The 14,184-nt window shown below is 57.3% G+C and overlaps 1 protein-coding gene across 1 annotated transcript; it reads left to right on the top strand.

Annotated features, from left to right (window-relative positions):
* The first annotated feature begins 11,140 nt into the window (after positions 1-11,140).
* FOS (Fos proto-oncogene, AP-1 transcription factor subunit) lies at positions 11,141-13,838 on the top strand. Its single transcript, XM_033063761.2, has 4 exons — positions 11,141-11,445; positions 11,847-12,092; positions 12,208-12,315; positions 12,435-13,838. The coding sequence occupies exons 1-4, from the start codon at positions 11,305-11,307 to the stop codon at positions 13,047-13,049; spliced, it is 1,110 nt and encodes a 369-aa protein (XP_032919652.1). The 5' UTR covers positions 11,141-11,304; the 3' UTR covers positions 13,050-13,838.
* Positions 13,839-14,184: the final 346 nt, after the last annotated feature.

Here is a 14,184-nt window from a genome sequence, read left to right as displayed (position 1 = left end):
GAGCGCCAGGCACAGGCTGACAGGCAAGGGCTGCCGCTCCCGTAGGAAGATAAACTGTTTCACAACAGTCACGATCACAGTGAGTAGTTCACTCCAGAGTGTTCCTTCTTGCTGGGGAGGGAGAGGATAATCAGAGCCGAGAGGAGGAGTGTAGGATACGGGGGAGCATCCCAAAGATTATGCGGGTGTGTGTAGAGGGAGAGTATTTGTGTGGAGAGTGCAGCAACTCTGTAAGCTCCTACAGATGGGGTGCGGACACAGGAGGGGAGTAATGCACAGTAATGCAGTAACACAGCCCCCTCCAATACTGCTGTGGAATGCTGCCCGGGGGCAGAGGTCACTAAACCTGCCAGAACTGGCACCAGAGCAAACAAGAAATGCACGAAGAAACTAAAATACTTCAAGGTGCGAAAATGTTATAGATTTGGAATATACTGGAGTGGGAGAGCAGCCAACTAGCCTCCTTCAGTTCTGCAGAGAAGTGCAAATATATTCAAATATTGTGTGAAAGGACAAGCACTCCTGCAGGAGCTCAGCTCCAGCTCTCCTTTCCTAGTGCAGCAATTCTATAAAGATGTGTCTTAGGCTTGGACTCAGAGACTCTGGTGATAACTGGAGCCCTGTTAGCTTGAAGTCGCCTCTGTGGCCATGCTTACATTTTTTTGGTCCTGAGGCTCTTTGAAGTGGTGTAAGCAATACCAACTCCACAGAGCTCGCTCAGATCCTCCCTGTTGTGCCAGCACAACACTATACACAACTGCCTGGCAAACCAGATCCAGGAGATGTCCTGGCAGAGCAGCCATCATCTTTTGTCTTTCTGGGATTAGTTGTCTTCCAGTACAGCTCATTGCAAGGCTCCTGAGCAGCACTGTGCACCCCGGCTTGGCTCCCAGATTTGAATCAGCTGATATAGACACAGTTGGGTAGCTGCCAGCACCACACCCTGTGTCATGCCAGCACAGGTGAGTGCCCATTCACCCAAGCTCCAGCTCTGCAGCAATGCAAGCTGAGCTGCCACAGTCTGGCGTTTCCCACTCCTCCTTCTCCATGCACTGGCTGACTCCTGACTCTGCCCTCAATCAGTTCACCATGATAAAATGGCAGAGGACAGATTGACAAAATACGGCAAAAGGTTTTCTCTTGGGGTAATACAAGAGGGTAACTCCCCATCCCACAGGTGAGAACTGGACCAGGCAAGGAGTGTGTATGGGCTCCCTCAGCAGTTCAGCCCCATGGCAAGCCTGAGCAGCAAGCAGCCTGAGCTGACCTTCAACCTGGTGAAATAAAGTGTTTTGTTTCCATCCAGGTCAGCTTTCTTAACTGGCTTGCCACATGTCTACATGCTCCTATGTCTAGTGCAAAGAAATGAAATACATGACTTGAGCAGGAGGGGACTAGGAGCACCACAGGGCTACATTGCCACCCTCTTCATACCCCTAATCCCACAACATCACTCAGCTGGGCCTGTGTGACACAGGGCAGGGGCAGGGTTGGGCAGATGCACTTCTGGGTGTTGAACTCTGTCCTCTGCTCTGCTGATCCTTCCCTGTCCTCTGCCTCATTGCTCCCTTCCTTCCTACAGGTGAGGTCCTGTAGTAGACAGGGTGGCAACTCAGTAGCAGCCCTGTCTGGCAGCATAGGACACTGAAAATATCCAGTTAACTGAGATTAGGCATGAGCAAATGAGAAGGACACGGGCTAATTGTGGCTCCTTGCAGCCCAGGAGCTGTGAGTGCCTGTGCTAGCAGCACTGTTGCCTGTACCCTGGAATGGGATGGGCTGAGATCCAGAGGGCTGACAGCCTGTGTTGGGACAAGGGGAGCAGTAAGAATAATTGGAGTAATTGGTGAGATTTTTCCTTTCTCATGTCAATGTGAAACATGGAAGAGAAGCCCTTACACCATGAGCACCAGCTGCCTGGATGCATCAGGAGCATCCCCCCTTTGAGGCTCTCAGTAGCAGGCACCGCCCGGGACAAAGGCTGTGGGAGAGTACATAGGGTACATACCCTGGTGGGACATATCTTCAGCCCTGGCAGGTGACTTTGGACGTGCTGTGCATTGCAGACCCAAACCCCAGGCGTGATCCCTGCTTTGACCAGCTACCCACACTTTCCCACACGGCCAGCGGTCTCCAGGAGCAGGTGACCGCGTACCCGCGGAATGTGGGGAGCTGCCGTGACCATGCGGAAAGCCTTTTCTCACGCCCGCTGATTACCTTCCCAAACACCGGCACTTCAGGCTTGCCCTTGAGAAGCAAACACTAATTTCAGCCGCACCCTTTCCTGCCCTGGGGCTGCAGGGCGAGGGTATCCTCAATGTACGCCGTGTTCCCCACCGAGGGGTGTGGGACAGGAACCAGCCCTCGTAAAATCGCCCGGATTGAACCTGCTGCCCTCAGCCTGCCAAACTAAACAGAGCTGATGTAAAGCAAATAGCAATGACAACGGCCTGGCTGCTGGCGAGGGTTGGGCAAGCAGCTGGTTTCCAGTTTGCTGGCCTCAGCAGATGGCGGCGGCGGGAACAGTCGCTGGGAGTTCCCACCCCGCAGGCACTCGGCTCAGCGGCCGAGGCCGGGGCGGGCCCGAGGTTCCCTCCTCTCCCGTCTGCCAGCAGTGCCTGCGCAACCCCCAGTGCAAAGACAGCTTTTGGGATTTCAGGGAGCCACCCAGCCGGCCCTGGCACGGGGAAACCGGGGATGCCGGTGGGTGGGTCCCTCCGCCAGCCGCTCTCTTCGTCGGGTGTTTCACCTAGAAGGGCTCTGGCCGCCAGGCATTGTAAGGGAGGAAGCTGACGTCAGAGAGAAAGACGCCCGAAGGAGCACCCAAAGGCCGGCTACCGGGGAGGAAACAGTGCACCAGGAGCTCTCTGGGGCAGCAGGGAGGAGCATTTGGTCTGTCTGGCCTCTGCTGGGCACCCCTGCTGCTGGTGACAGGAGCATGGATGGCACTGGGTGATCTGATGGGCAATTTTGGCAGAGCAGGCTTCTTAGAGGATGCTGAGGGATCAGTCCACTCTTCAAGAGATGGACCTGAAAACACTGCATCATCTGTAGTTCACTTCTTAGTTTCTTCCCACTTATTTCAAGTCTAGATTTCTCAGGTTTGCTGGACATGCACTTTACATCCACACTCCACTCAGCAATCTGGATGATGGGCACAGCAGACCTGCGGCACATGAGCTAGGGGTGCTCAGCCAGTACCTGCAACAGGGCAAGGGCTCTCTCACAGCAGTGCCTGCATAGTGACCTCTGTGGCCTGTCCATCCATCCATCCATCCATCCATCCATCTGACTCTCAGGGCTCTTCCTGCAGCTGGGTTGTTCGCACTGCCGGCCAGGCTCCACAGTACAGAGGGCTAGACCGCTGACCCCAGTTAAAAATAAAAGCTCCTTCTCAGCGGCATTATTTTTAAACCTGGGCCTATCTCCCTGCTCAGGTTACCAGCCCGCGCCCTGCCGGCGCACGGCGGAGGGGAGCCGAGCAGTCACAGGCCGCCCGTGGGGCTGCCGGCCGGAGGGGCCTCTGCTAACCCACAACCCATACCGCTGCCTTCTGCCCGCGGGGAACCCTGGGCCGCGGGGCTGCCCGGGCCCGGCCAGGCCAAGGTGTCCCGCCGCCAGCCGCGTGGGCAGGACGCCGGCGGGGGGGTCGGGGCCGCGGCAGGCCCCGCCCGCCCTCGGCTGCCGCCTCCCAAACAAACAACAGCCGCTCCCGCTGCCGTGGCGACCGCGCCCCGCCCGCCGCCGTGGCGACGGGGCCCCGCCCCTCCCGCGCGGCTGACGCGCGCTCCGGCGGGGGGAGGTGGGAGGGGGAGGCGATGACGTCGCCATCCCGTTTCCACGGGAACCACGTGCCGACGTCACGGGTTTGTGTGTTGTCAACGTCCCGCCGTCTCCCGGGCAACGTCAGGCGCCAGGCCCGGCCCCGGCAACAGCGTCGCGATTGGCCGGGCGGGCCGCGGGGCGGGGCCCGCGCGAGCCGCCACCGCCCCCTCCCCGGGCCGTGCCGGGCGCGGCGCGCGCGCCTGGGGCCGGGGCCGGGGCCGGGGCCGGGACCGGGACCGGGATGTGTGTCTGGTGACCTCGGGCCTGAGCGGCCCAGTGGCGACAAAAAGGGCTGTCGGGGCTTCACCCCAGCTGGAAATCAAGCACCACGCAGCCTTTCGCTCAACTCTCCCTCTCCCCACCATCCCGGGGAAAGGGGGAGGAGGTAAAACTTGTACGTTGAGACAAGAACAGAATAATAATTGAAAACAAAGTCAAATGCAATTATAATGGGAAAATAATAGTAATAATAATGATAATAAAAGGGAAAGGAGATAAAACCAAACAGGTGATGTACAATACAAATGCTCACCACCCGCTGGCCAATGCCAGACCCCAGCATGTGTCAGTGATTTGTGTCTCTCTGGGGTTGCCAGGTTGATAGCACAGCTTTTTACAGTATTTTACTATTTTTTCTGGATTCTGCACTTGTCTGGGGGTAAGGTGCAAACATATTGAGTGTGTCCACTGCCCTACGTACTTACTCATGCAATCCCACAAGCGCTACCTGTCACTCTGAACCTGCAGGCTGTCAGGGTGGGCAGATCTGGAAGTCTGGCTGGGATCAGCAAGCATCCCAAAACTCCAGTGTCTAATTCAGGTAGGTCTGGCAACCTGGAGGGGCCCTGTACGGCTGTGCCCCACAACAGGAGGGAGACAGCGGGCCCTGAGAGGGTGGTGTGTGCTGGGTGGGGCCGAGTGCCCCATTTCAGCTGCATGAGCCCAAACTCACAGCTCCGTATTCTAGCTCCTCACCAGCACCAGGCCCTTCTCACCAGGCTGTCTGCAGCTCCCTGGGAGATGCTGGGTTTGCCTGGAGAAGGCAGGAGGGCAGTGGGGATGGGGACCCCTCCAGGCTGTCTTTCCAGGGGTCTGTGCTGAAGCCTTTCTCTCCAGGCTGGTGCCTGGCCACATCCGCACTGGCACTCGGTGCCCAGGGAGGCCAGCACCGTCAAGTGGTGTCTCACGTGGGCGTGTGGTGCCAGTTTTGCAGCCCTGTTGAGATCCTAAAGCAAACAGTGACAAAGCAAGTTAACCTGACCCCACTGGCTTGTCAGTTGTGCCCCTGGCAGCCAGGCTTTTGAGAGGAAAGTTCAGAGGACATGACCTCCATCTACAATCACCAAACCAACCAGTCCCAGGCTGGATTGCTGTGCTTCTTGTGTGAATGGTCTTTGAGTTTCCAGGCCTGGACTCTCTGACATGTTTATTGTCTACATGTTTAACATACGACCTTGACAGGGAAGAAAATGGACAATCTCTTCAGAGGCTGGTATGGGGCCTGGACAATGGCAAGAGCTTTTCTTGACTTGGGACAAGCTGTGAGCTGCTAGCAGTGGGCAAGAGAGCCTCTCCTCCAGACCCTGCTCACTGTGTGGAGGTGGAGCAGAGCATACAGGTGATCTGTCCTGCTCCAGGGTCTCTCTTTACAGGTACATAGTTAACTCTGGTTGTGCAGATATTAGGAATGAGTTAACACAAAAGATGTTTCCTCTTCCAGCAGCTACTCCCTGCCAAACCAAGTTGCTTGGCAGATCTGGATGCATGGGGAGGATCAAAGCCTCAGGGCTGGGCTGGCAGTGCTCTGCACTGTTTACATGTTTACATATTCATGGCACTGTTAACCCCCGACAATTTAATAATATTGAATTTTGTATTTATTACATTTCTTAAATACCATCTAAGGAACCTCAGCTTCCTGGGATATTCCCAATGTTTGTTCCTAGGGCAGAGAACACCAACTCACTGCATAGATATGTCTTATTATTTATTTTCTTTCTCCATTACTGAGGTCTCTATTCCTGCAGTGGCAGCATCTTTACACTGAGCTGACCGCTCCCTTGATTCTGCCTTGACTGTAGCCTGGCTGTCCAGCCAGAGGCACAGCTCAGTTGGAGAAGGGTGCAAACACCTTGCTTTCAAGTCTTGCCATTTCCTTTCAGCAGCAGCAATTGAATGTGACTTGCCTGTGGGCCAGGGTGGGCTGAGTCTCTGTGAGTCCCTGTGACAGCCCCATCACTGCAAGAGTCAAGAACTAAAAAGGAAGACCTTACTGGTGTTCGTGACTGTCCTCCAGGGCAGCCAGCCCACCTAGCATGCTGCTGTATCACACTGAATAGCATAGGAGAAAGGTGACCTGGGGACTATCTCCAGTGAAGCAGGGTTGTTGCTCCAGGCAGTGACAAAGGTTCAGAGTATCCTGCTTGCTACCAGACCATCCTTTGCAATCCCTTCTTTGTCCTGAGTCCCCTTCAGCCCTTCTTTCCCCATAGTACTCCCCAGCCACAACAATTAGAAGGTTTCTTTCTGTCCTATGCTAAACAATCTTCAACATCCTGTCCCTTGACTTCAGCAGCTTTGTTCTGCATCTGTAACACAATCTCCTTAGCTAAGCACAGTGGTATTTTCCTCCTTCTTCTCAGCACTTCCTTCTTTGCCACCTTTAACCCATTTTACTCAAGAGCCAGTGGAGCAGTGACTCTTGAGTACAATTATAGAGGAGCAGGACCCCTTTACCTAGCCCCCAGCACAAGCATCAACACCACTGCCCAGCCACACAGGGCAGAGGTAGCTTGTGCAATGAGACCATCCAGCTCCCACCACCAGAAAGCTCTTGGACACAACTGGAAACCCAAGCTTTCTCTTGATTGTGTGGGTTTTTATTGCAGGCCTCTCCCAGGGTTCCATCAAGGAAATAAATCACAGCTGTGCTCGCTTTGTTTGGCTCTTGTCTGATAATCAGAAAAGTCCTGCATCATCCTGTCTGTCACTGGGTTTGAACATGCTGCCTTTCACCGAGCACATTCTCCTCTTCCAGCTGATCAGTGCCCTGCGACTATAACTATGAGCATGCACAACGCCCTGGGATGGGCCTATGGTGCTGGAGAGATAAGAGGCCAACTTGGGCCGTGGTGTTCCGGTTTTGTCGCGCTGCCATGGCACACATGGCAATTGGTGGCAGCAGCAGCAGAAGTTTAGGAGTTTTATCTGGAGAACTTTGTGCTTGAATTACTCTGGGTTATGAACCCTGGCTTGTGGGGTGAAGGCTGCCAGCCTGGCCTTGGGGCAACAGGGTGCGGAAGAAGTGCTTCAATGGGCAAAGCTCTTTCACATCTGCTGGCTGTGAGAGTGCAGGGTTTCCTCAGTGTGTGCAGCAAGGTCCAGCCCTGTCTGGTGAGTTAGTATCCAGCATGGTGCAGGCAAAGAGTGGTGACAATAAGTGGGATGGCTTGACAGCATCATCCACAGTAACTGGCGGCCCACAGCACGCTGCAGTGTGACCACGAGATGCCAGGATGTCTCTGCTCGTGGTGTTTATTCTTTAGGATGTCCCTGTCACACACCCAGCTGCTGTGATTATTAATTACTATTTATACTCTGCTTTGGGTATGCAGTGTACCTTTAAGACCAGCAGAGGTGGGAACCCTGCCCTCCTGGAGGCTCCGGGGCTGGGTGGGAGTGTGACAGCTGCAGTGTGTCTTGGGGGGAGTTCAGGCCACTTGGATAACATACTATGAGTTCTTCCTCCACACTTTACTCCCCAGCCACATCAACAGAGGTGGCAGGCTCCCCCACTGGTTTTTCAACCCCCCTTTTTGCTTTTCTGTCCTGTTTTCTTCTGAACCCTGCAGCCTCTGCCTGGCTTTAAAAGCCTCCCTGGGGCCAAGAGGAGGGACAGGATCCCTTGTAACATGCTGAGAGTGAATGCATTGGGGGGACACCAGGAGCACTTGGTGTGCAGGTGTGTGCAGGAAGAATTTCCCAAATGCCCCTGGATCCTGCCTATAAAGTAAGTTTGTACTACAACAGGTGCTCAGGTTGTTGTACAGATCCTCTGATAAGTATGGGCAGGATGCTTGGCCAGGCAGTGATGGCTTCTCAGTGCAGGGGAGCTATTTCTTGGTGTCCACAGCAGTGCCCCTTGCATGCCAGCCCTGCTGCTGAACTCTGGTTGTCTGGTCTCCTTCCCAATGACCCCAACAGTCCCTGGTTAGCTGGAGACAGATGTCCATCATGTTGTGTGCCTAGAGAGGGAACATGGAACCATGCTGCAGTCCCTGCTGTTGACAGAGAGTTAGACAGTCATGAGACTACTAAAGGGCCATGTTGCTGGCATGAACGTTCCCCTGGTGCATGGCAAAATTTAGGCATAGCGATCTCTTGCCCCTGAAGTGGGTTTTAGATGTGCAGTTGTGCTGGCCCACATGCCTCAGGTTCTTTTCTGCTGTGGTTTTCCAAGGCCAGCCTGAGTCGCAAGCTCAGATGAAGGAGGGGTGTGAAAGTAGGGCCAAGTTCCAGTGCTGCACTCTGAGGCTTAGGAGCTTGCTGCTCTGTTGTAAGCCTCAGAGTTGCAAGCTTTCCCATCTCCCTGCTTGATAGGAGAAAAAGTGGAGGCCAGGAAGGTGGAGGCGTTCTGTTGGTATGCAGGACAAGATCTTCATTGGATGGATGCTGATGGATGCTGTCCTTCTGCCCTGCTGGCGCCATTGTGATGCCCAGGAAGTGCAGTGGGCATGGCCCCTTCTCTCTGGCCAGGCATCTGGGAAGAGCCATCTCCCTGTTGATGATAGTCACCAGCCACCTCCTCACCAGCATGGGATCCAGAGGTGCAGTGGGCTTGTCTGAAGCAAGGGAATAGTCCCTAGAGGGGTGTGTCCCCGAGGATGAGGCCCAACCAAGAACCACCAGAGTCTGGCAAAACCCTGCTGACCCTGGTTGTACAGGTTTAATTGTTGTGTTCACTGAACTCATGGTCTGCTTCACAGATCGCACTAATTTGTGAGGGTCTAATGCCTCTTCCTGTTCCCAGCTGGCAAGGGAGGTGAGGAACCTCCATCAGCCTGGCATGTTGGTGAGGGCAACCCTCTCACCCAGGCAACAGGGTTCATGCTCTGACTCTGTTTTGTCGCTGTGGTACCGCTGCTTCCTTTTTTTGTTCTCACACTTACTGTGGTAAAACGTGTGCACTCTGTGTTTGGAGCAAACAACAAACCCACGTCATGTGTTTTCGCTTTCTCTGTTTCATTGCCTCCACGTGTTAAAAATGTGCGGCATCCGTGCACTTTCCATTTGGTACAAACAGATCATGCTTGGTCACCAGTGGAGATGGCAACAGATGGTTTGCATGGCCACCACAAAAATACTGTGGGCTTTGGTGAAATGGATTCCTCCCCTGATTTCCAGACAGTTCTTTTGGGGAAGGTAGTTCAGCTAGAGGAATCCTGGGGCAGTTTCTAGACAGCAAGGCTAAACAGTGTTTTTCCAAAATGTGCCTGGCAAATGTCTGAGACTGGAAACTGTGTCAGAGGCTCTTGCCCATGCTGGGCATTAATGTGTCGACCCAGGAGGCCCTGCTGGGGAGGAGGCTGCAGAGGTTTGGCCAGTTGCTCAATTCTGGCAGGGTTGTGCCTTTGCTGATTTGCTGGTGCATCTCCCCTCGGGGCAGTGCTGAGAGCCTCCTCACTTGCAGCCTGAGGCTGCCAAAGAGACCCCACTATTTCAGTAGCTGGCACGAGGGGAATGCTGGCCAGGGCAAAGAACCCTTGGCAGCACAGGAACCTGGGGTCACTGATGCCTGCCTGAGATGGACTAGCCCACAGGCCAGCACTGAGTGGATGAGAGCAGCACGGGCCCCCACAGGTCCTTTCCCAGGGAGCAGTATGGGCCCTGAGCTGCGGCAGTCCTTGGCTGTCCCCTCTGCTCTGACGGGCAGTTCAGAAATAGCAGCTGGCCCAGTTCTCCCGCCCCCGTGGCCCAGATCTCTAAGAACGGAGGTTGCTCGCGCAGCAACAGCAACAGCAGCAGCATCAAGCGCTGCATTTAGCCCATGAGCTCAAACAGAGGGAGAGGCTGCCAGCAGGATCCCAGCCTGGCTGGGTGACGCTCCTGCCTGGAGACTGCGCTGCAGGCTCTGTTTGTTGCTGTAAACACGCTCCCTGCTGCAGCTTCCCTGTTACTATCTATAGCCGCGATCTCTTGGCTCCCGTGCAAGGCGAGTCTGCGGTCTGGCTCCCACCTTAGCCTGACCTGAGCCAGGGCTGCCTGACATCCCCGTCGTGGGTGGGTGTCTCCGGGCTTCGCTGCAACAAGGATCAAAACAAAACCCAAACTGGAGGAAAGGACGAGCCTCGCCCCTCTTTCTCCTCGTCGGTGGTTTCCCGGTGGCCTCTTGCCCATGCTCCTGGCGGCTATCCCAGCCCCCCCGAGCACTGCTCCCAAGTTGTCCCAACCTTCCCGGAGGGCTGCGGCCCCTCAGGCTTCCCTGGAAGGGCTTCCCACCGCCTTGTGCCATTACCCTCACTCTCGACAATTACAAACATACATAATAGACAAGTCAGCAGCGATACATGAGCGTAATGCGCTCCTCGCTGCAGGGAGGGATGTAAGTTGAGCTTTCCGTGCGAGGGGCCCGCCAAGTACCTGCGCCCAGCTATGGGCAGACCCCGCTCAGTGCTGGCGATGGGGCCTGACTTGCAGCGCAAAGCGCACCCCTGGCCGGCCGGGTCCCTTCTTCGCCGCCTATCCTTGGAGCACCTTGCTTCGCAGCAAGGCTGTGCGGGGCCCCGCTGCGGGGAGGGGGTCACTTTCGGCGGCACGGCGCCCCCGGGGAGGGGGTCACCTGCTGCGGGACGGCAGCCCCAAGGGCAGCGCCGGTGCCCCCGAGCCCTCGCGGGGTCTCGCCAGGCGAGGGGGGGAGGGGCCGTCACGTCCCGAACCGTCCCGTCCCGCGCGCCGCCCGCCCGCCCGCCGCACTTGGCTGCAGCCTGGAGCGCTTCCCGTCAGTCACGCCCCCTCGCACAGGATGTATCCCATATAAGGATATCTGCGTCAGTGGGTTCCCGAGCCCGGCCGTACCACTCCGCGCGGGTGGGAATCTCCATGGCCGCTCCCTCCTGCTCTGCCCTGAGGCCCCCCCGCCCCTGCGGCCGCTCCCCGCCCCATGCCGTGGCTCTCTGCCTGGGGGGGCGGTGGCAGACGGGGCGCGGGGCGGCCCCGGGGAGGCGCGGGGCGGGCGCGGGGCGGGCGGCCCCCCCCGTGAGCGCGGGTGGCGCGTCCCGAGTGACGTCTCGGGAGGGTATAAAAGGGAGGCACGGCGCGGTACTCCAGCAGCTCAGGCAGCCCCGGCGGTGGAGCGGAGAGACGCGCGGCGCGGACCAGGCACAGGGACGCACGTAGCCGACCCCTCCTCGCTTCGTCCCCAAGGACGCTTCGCCACCGTCGCATCACCTCTCACCTCCGGCTTGCGCACACCGAGCCGACATGATGTACCAGGGCTTCGCCGGGGACTACGAGGCGCCGTCCTCCCGCTGCAGCAGCGCTTCCCCGGCCGGGGACAGCCTCACCTATTACCCCTCCCCAGCGGACTCATTCTCGAGCATGGGCTCGCCTGTCAACCCGCAGGTGAGTCGCCGATCGTGCCGACTGCGCTCTTGGCCGGGGCAGGAGCACTTAGGAGGGGACGGGACGGGAGCTGGTGGTGCGGGGCTGGCTGTGTCCGCGGTGGAGGTTAGGTCGGGGACTGGCATTGGGGAGCGGCCCCGGTGCCGAGGTGGGGCGGTCGGGGGGTGCCGTAGCCCGGGCCGCGCTCTGCGGCGGGTGTGTAAAGCGGCTTCATTGATAAAACGCGAGTTCATTGAGGAGACTCCGGAGCAGCGTCTGCGTCAGCGCGGACGTCAGAGATATTTATAACAGGCCGCTCTCGTGTGGAGCCGGCGCTGGCAGCGCGGCGCCGCGGCCCCGGGGACGGCGGGGAGCGGCCCGGGCGCTCCGCTGACAGCAGCCCCCCTTCCTCTGACCTACAGGACTTCTGCACCGATTTGGCCGCCTCCAGCGCCAGCTTCGTGCCTACGGTGACGGCCATCTCCACCAGCCCCGACCTGCAATGGCTGGTGCAGCCCACTCTCATCTCTTCGGTGGCCCCCTCGCAGAGCCGCGGGCACCCCTATGGCGTCTCGGCGCCCGCCCCCACCACCTACTCCCGCCCCGCAGTGCTGAAGACGCCGGGCGGTCGCGGGCAGAGCATCGGCCGCCGGGGCAAAGTCGAACAGGTGAGTGCGGATTGGAGTTGTTGGGGGGATTGGGGGGGACGCGCCGCTGGCGGGTTGCCCTGGTCGGGGGGCACCGGGCTGGCAGCGGGACTGAGCGGCCCCTCTCTGCCCACAGCTGTCCCCTGAGGAGGAGGAAAAGAGAAGGATCCGCCGGGAACGGAACAAGATGGCAGCAGCCAAGTGCCGCAACCGGCGGCGGGAGCTCACCGACACGCTGCAGGCGGTAAGTGCTGCCCGGGAGGTGGCGGGGAAGAGGGAGTACCCGGGGCGGGGATGACAGGAGGAAGGGGACTCCAGCTGGGAGTGATGCCGGCCCTGGCTGACAGCCTGCTGTCTCTGCAGGAGACCGACCAGCTGGAGGAGGAGAAGTCCGCGCTGCAGGCGGAGATTGCTAACCTGCTGAAGGAGAAGGAGAAGCTGGAGTTTATCCTGGCGGCCCACCGGCCCGCTTGCAAGATGCCCGAGGAGTTGTGCTTCTCCGATGAGCTGGCAGCTGCCAGTGCTGCTACCGCGCTGGACCTGGGCACTCCCAGCCCCCCCATGACCGAGGAGGCTGCCTTTGCTCTGCCGCTGATGCCTGAAGCGCCGCCGGCCGTGCCGCCCAAGGAGACCAGCAGCAGCGGGCTGGAGCTCAAGGCTGAGCCCTTCGACGAGCTGCTCTTCTCCACGGGGCCGCGGGAGGCCTCCCGCTCTGTGCCCGACATGGACCTGCCTGGGGCCTCCTTCTACCCGTCGGACTGGGAGTCGCTGACTGCCGGGACCAGCGGTGAGCTGGAGCCCCTCTGCACCCCTGTGGTGACCTGCACCCCGTGTCCCAGCACCTACACCTCCACCTTCGTCTTCACCTACCCCGAGGCAGACGCCTTCCCCAGCTGCGCTGCTGCGCACCGGAAGGGCAGCAGCAGCAATGAGCCCTCGTCTGACTCCCTCAGCTCCCCCACCCTCCTGGCCTTGTGAAGGGCTCCAGCACTGACTGACCTGCTGGGCCCCCTCCCCTGCCCATGCACCCCCACGGACTTGCAGCTGTGCCCCATGGGGCTCCCCAGGCCTGGGGAGGGCCCTGCCACCGCCACCCCCTGTCTGGCCTGGTGCCCCGGGGCCTGGCAGAGCGTCATGCACCGAGGTCTCTTACCTCTTCCAGAGATGTAGCAAATCGCATGGAGTTTGTCTTGTCCCCAGTGGCCCATCCATGAGAGCTGGTAGTCTGTAGCATGTCCCACATGGCTGGGTAGGTGACTCCCTCCCCTCCTTAGTATCACTAGCATTATCTAATTAATCTCTTGGTTTTAAATGATTGGAATTTAACCTGGTGCTGGGTATCTCAACTCGTATCTAGTGCAGCTGATTAACAATAACTACTGTGTTCCTGGCAATATCGTGTTCTGATGACTTAGCAATGACCCATCTTACGTGGGGGGAAAGAGACTCTTTTATTTTCTAGTAGGTAGATAAATAGCTATATCCATGTACTGTAGTTCTACATTGATGTTCATTGTAACTTTACTGATCATGCATTGTTGAGGTGGTCTGAATGTTCTGACATAAGTTTTCCATGAAAACGTTTTTATTGTGTTTTTAATTTATTTATTAAGATGGATTCTCAGATATTTATATTTTTATTTTATTTTTTTCTACCTTGAGGTCTTTTTTGACATGTGGAAAGTGAATTTGGATGAAACTTAAGCATTGTTTGCTTATTATTGTTCAGAGACATTGTCAATAAAAGCATTTAAGTTGACTGCTGGAGCTGTCCTTGTGTTGCCTTTTGCACTTGCTTCCCTGCGACCTCAAAGGGGTTCCCTAGCCTCTAATTTTGTCTGGGCTTTATAAACTGTATATATAAACTGCTATACAAACCTTAGACGACTGCAATCTGCCTGAGGCTTAGGGTGCATCAGGGTGAGAATACCATTTAGGCCAGTCCTGTCCCTGTCCTGGTGCTAGCCAGGGTTGACTGTGGTTACACCCATCCCGGTAGGCAGCAGGGTCACTCCCTGTGGACTTTCCCAGCTGCTCTGTCTGGGTCTGGTCCCCTTCTGTGTCTCTGTATGTTACCTGCTGTGGCCTTTAACCAGCTAGCTGGAGGTTGTGC

Source organism: Catharus ustulatus, chromosome 6 (assembly GCF_009819885.2).
Source record: "Catharus ustulatus isolate bCatUst1 chromosome 6, bCatUst1.pri.v2, whole genome shotgun sequence".
NCBI classification, from domain to species: Eukaryota; Metazoa; Chordata; class Aves; order Passeriformes; family Turdidae; genus Catharus; species Catharus ustulatus.
The sequence above is the reverse complement of the archived record's forward strand: the minus strand, read 5'-3'. Positions and strand labels throughout refer to the sequence as shown.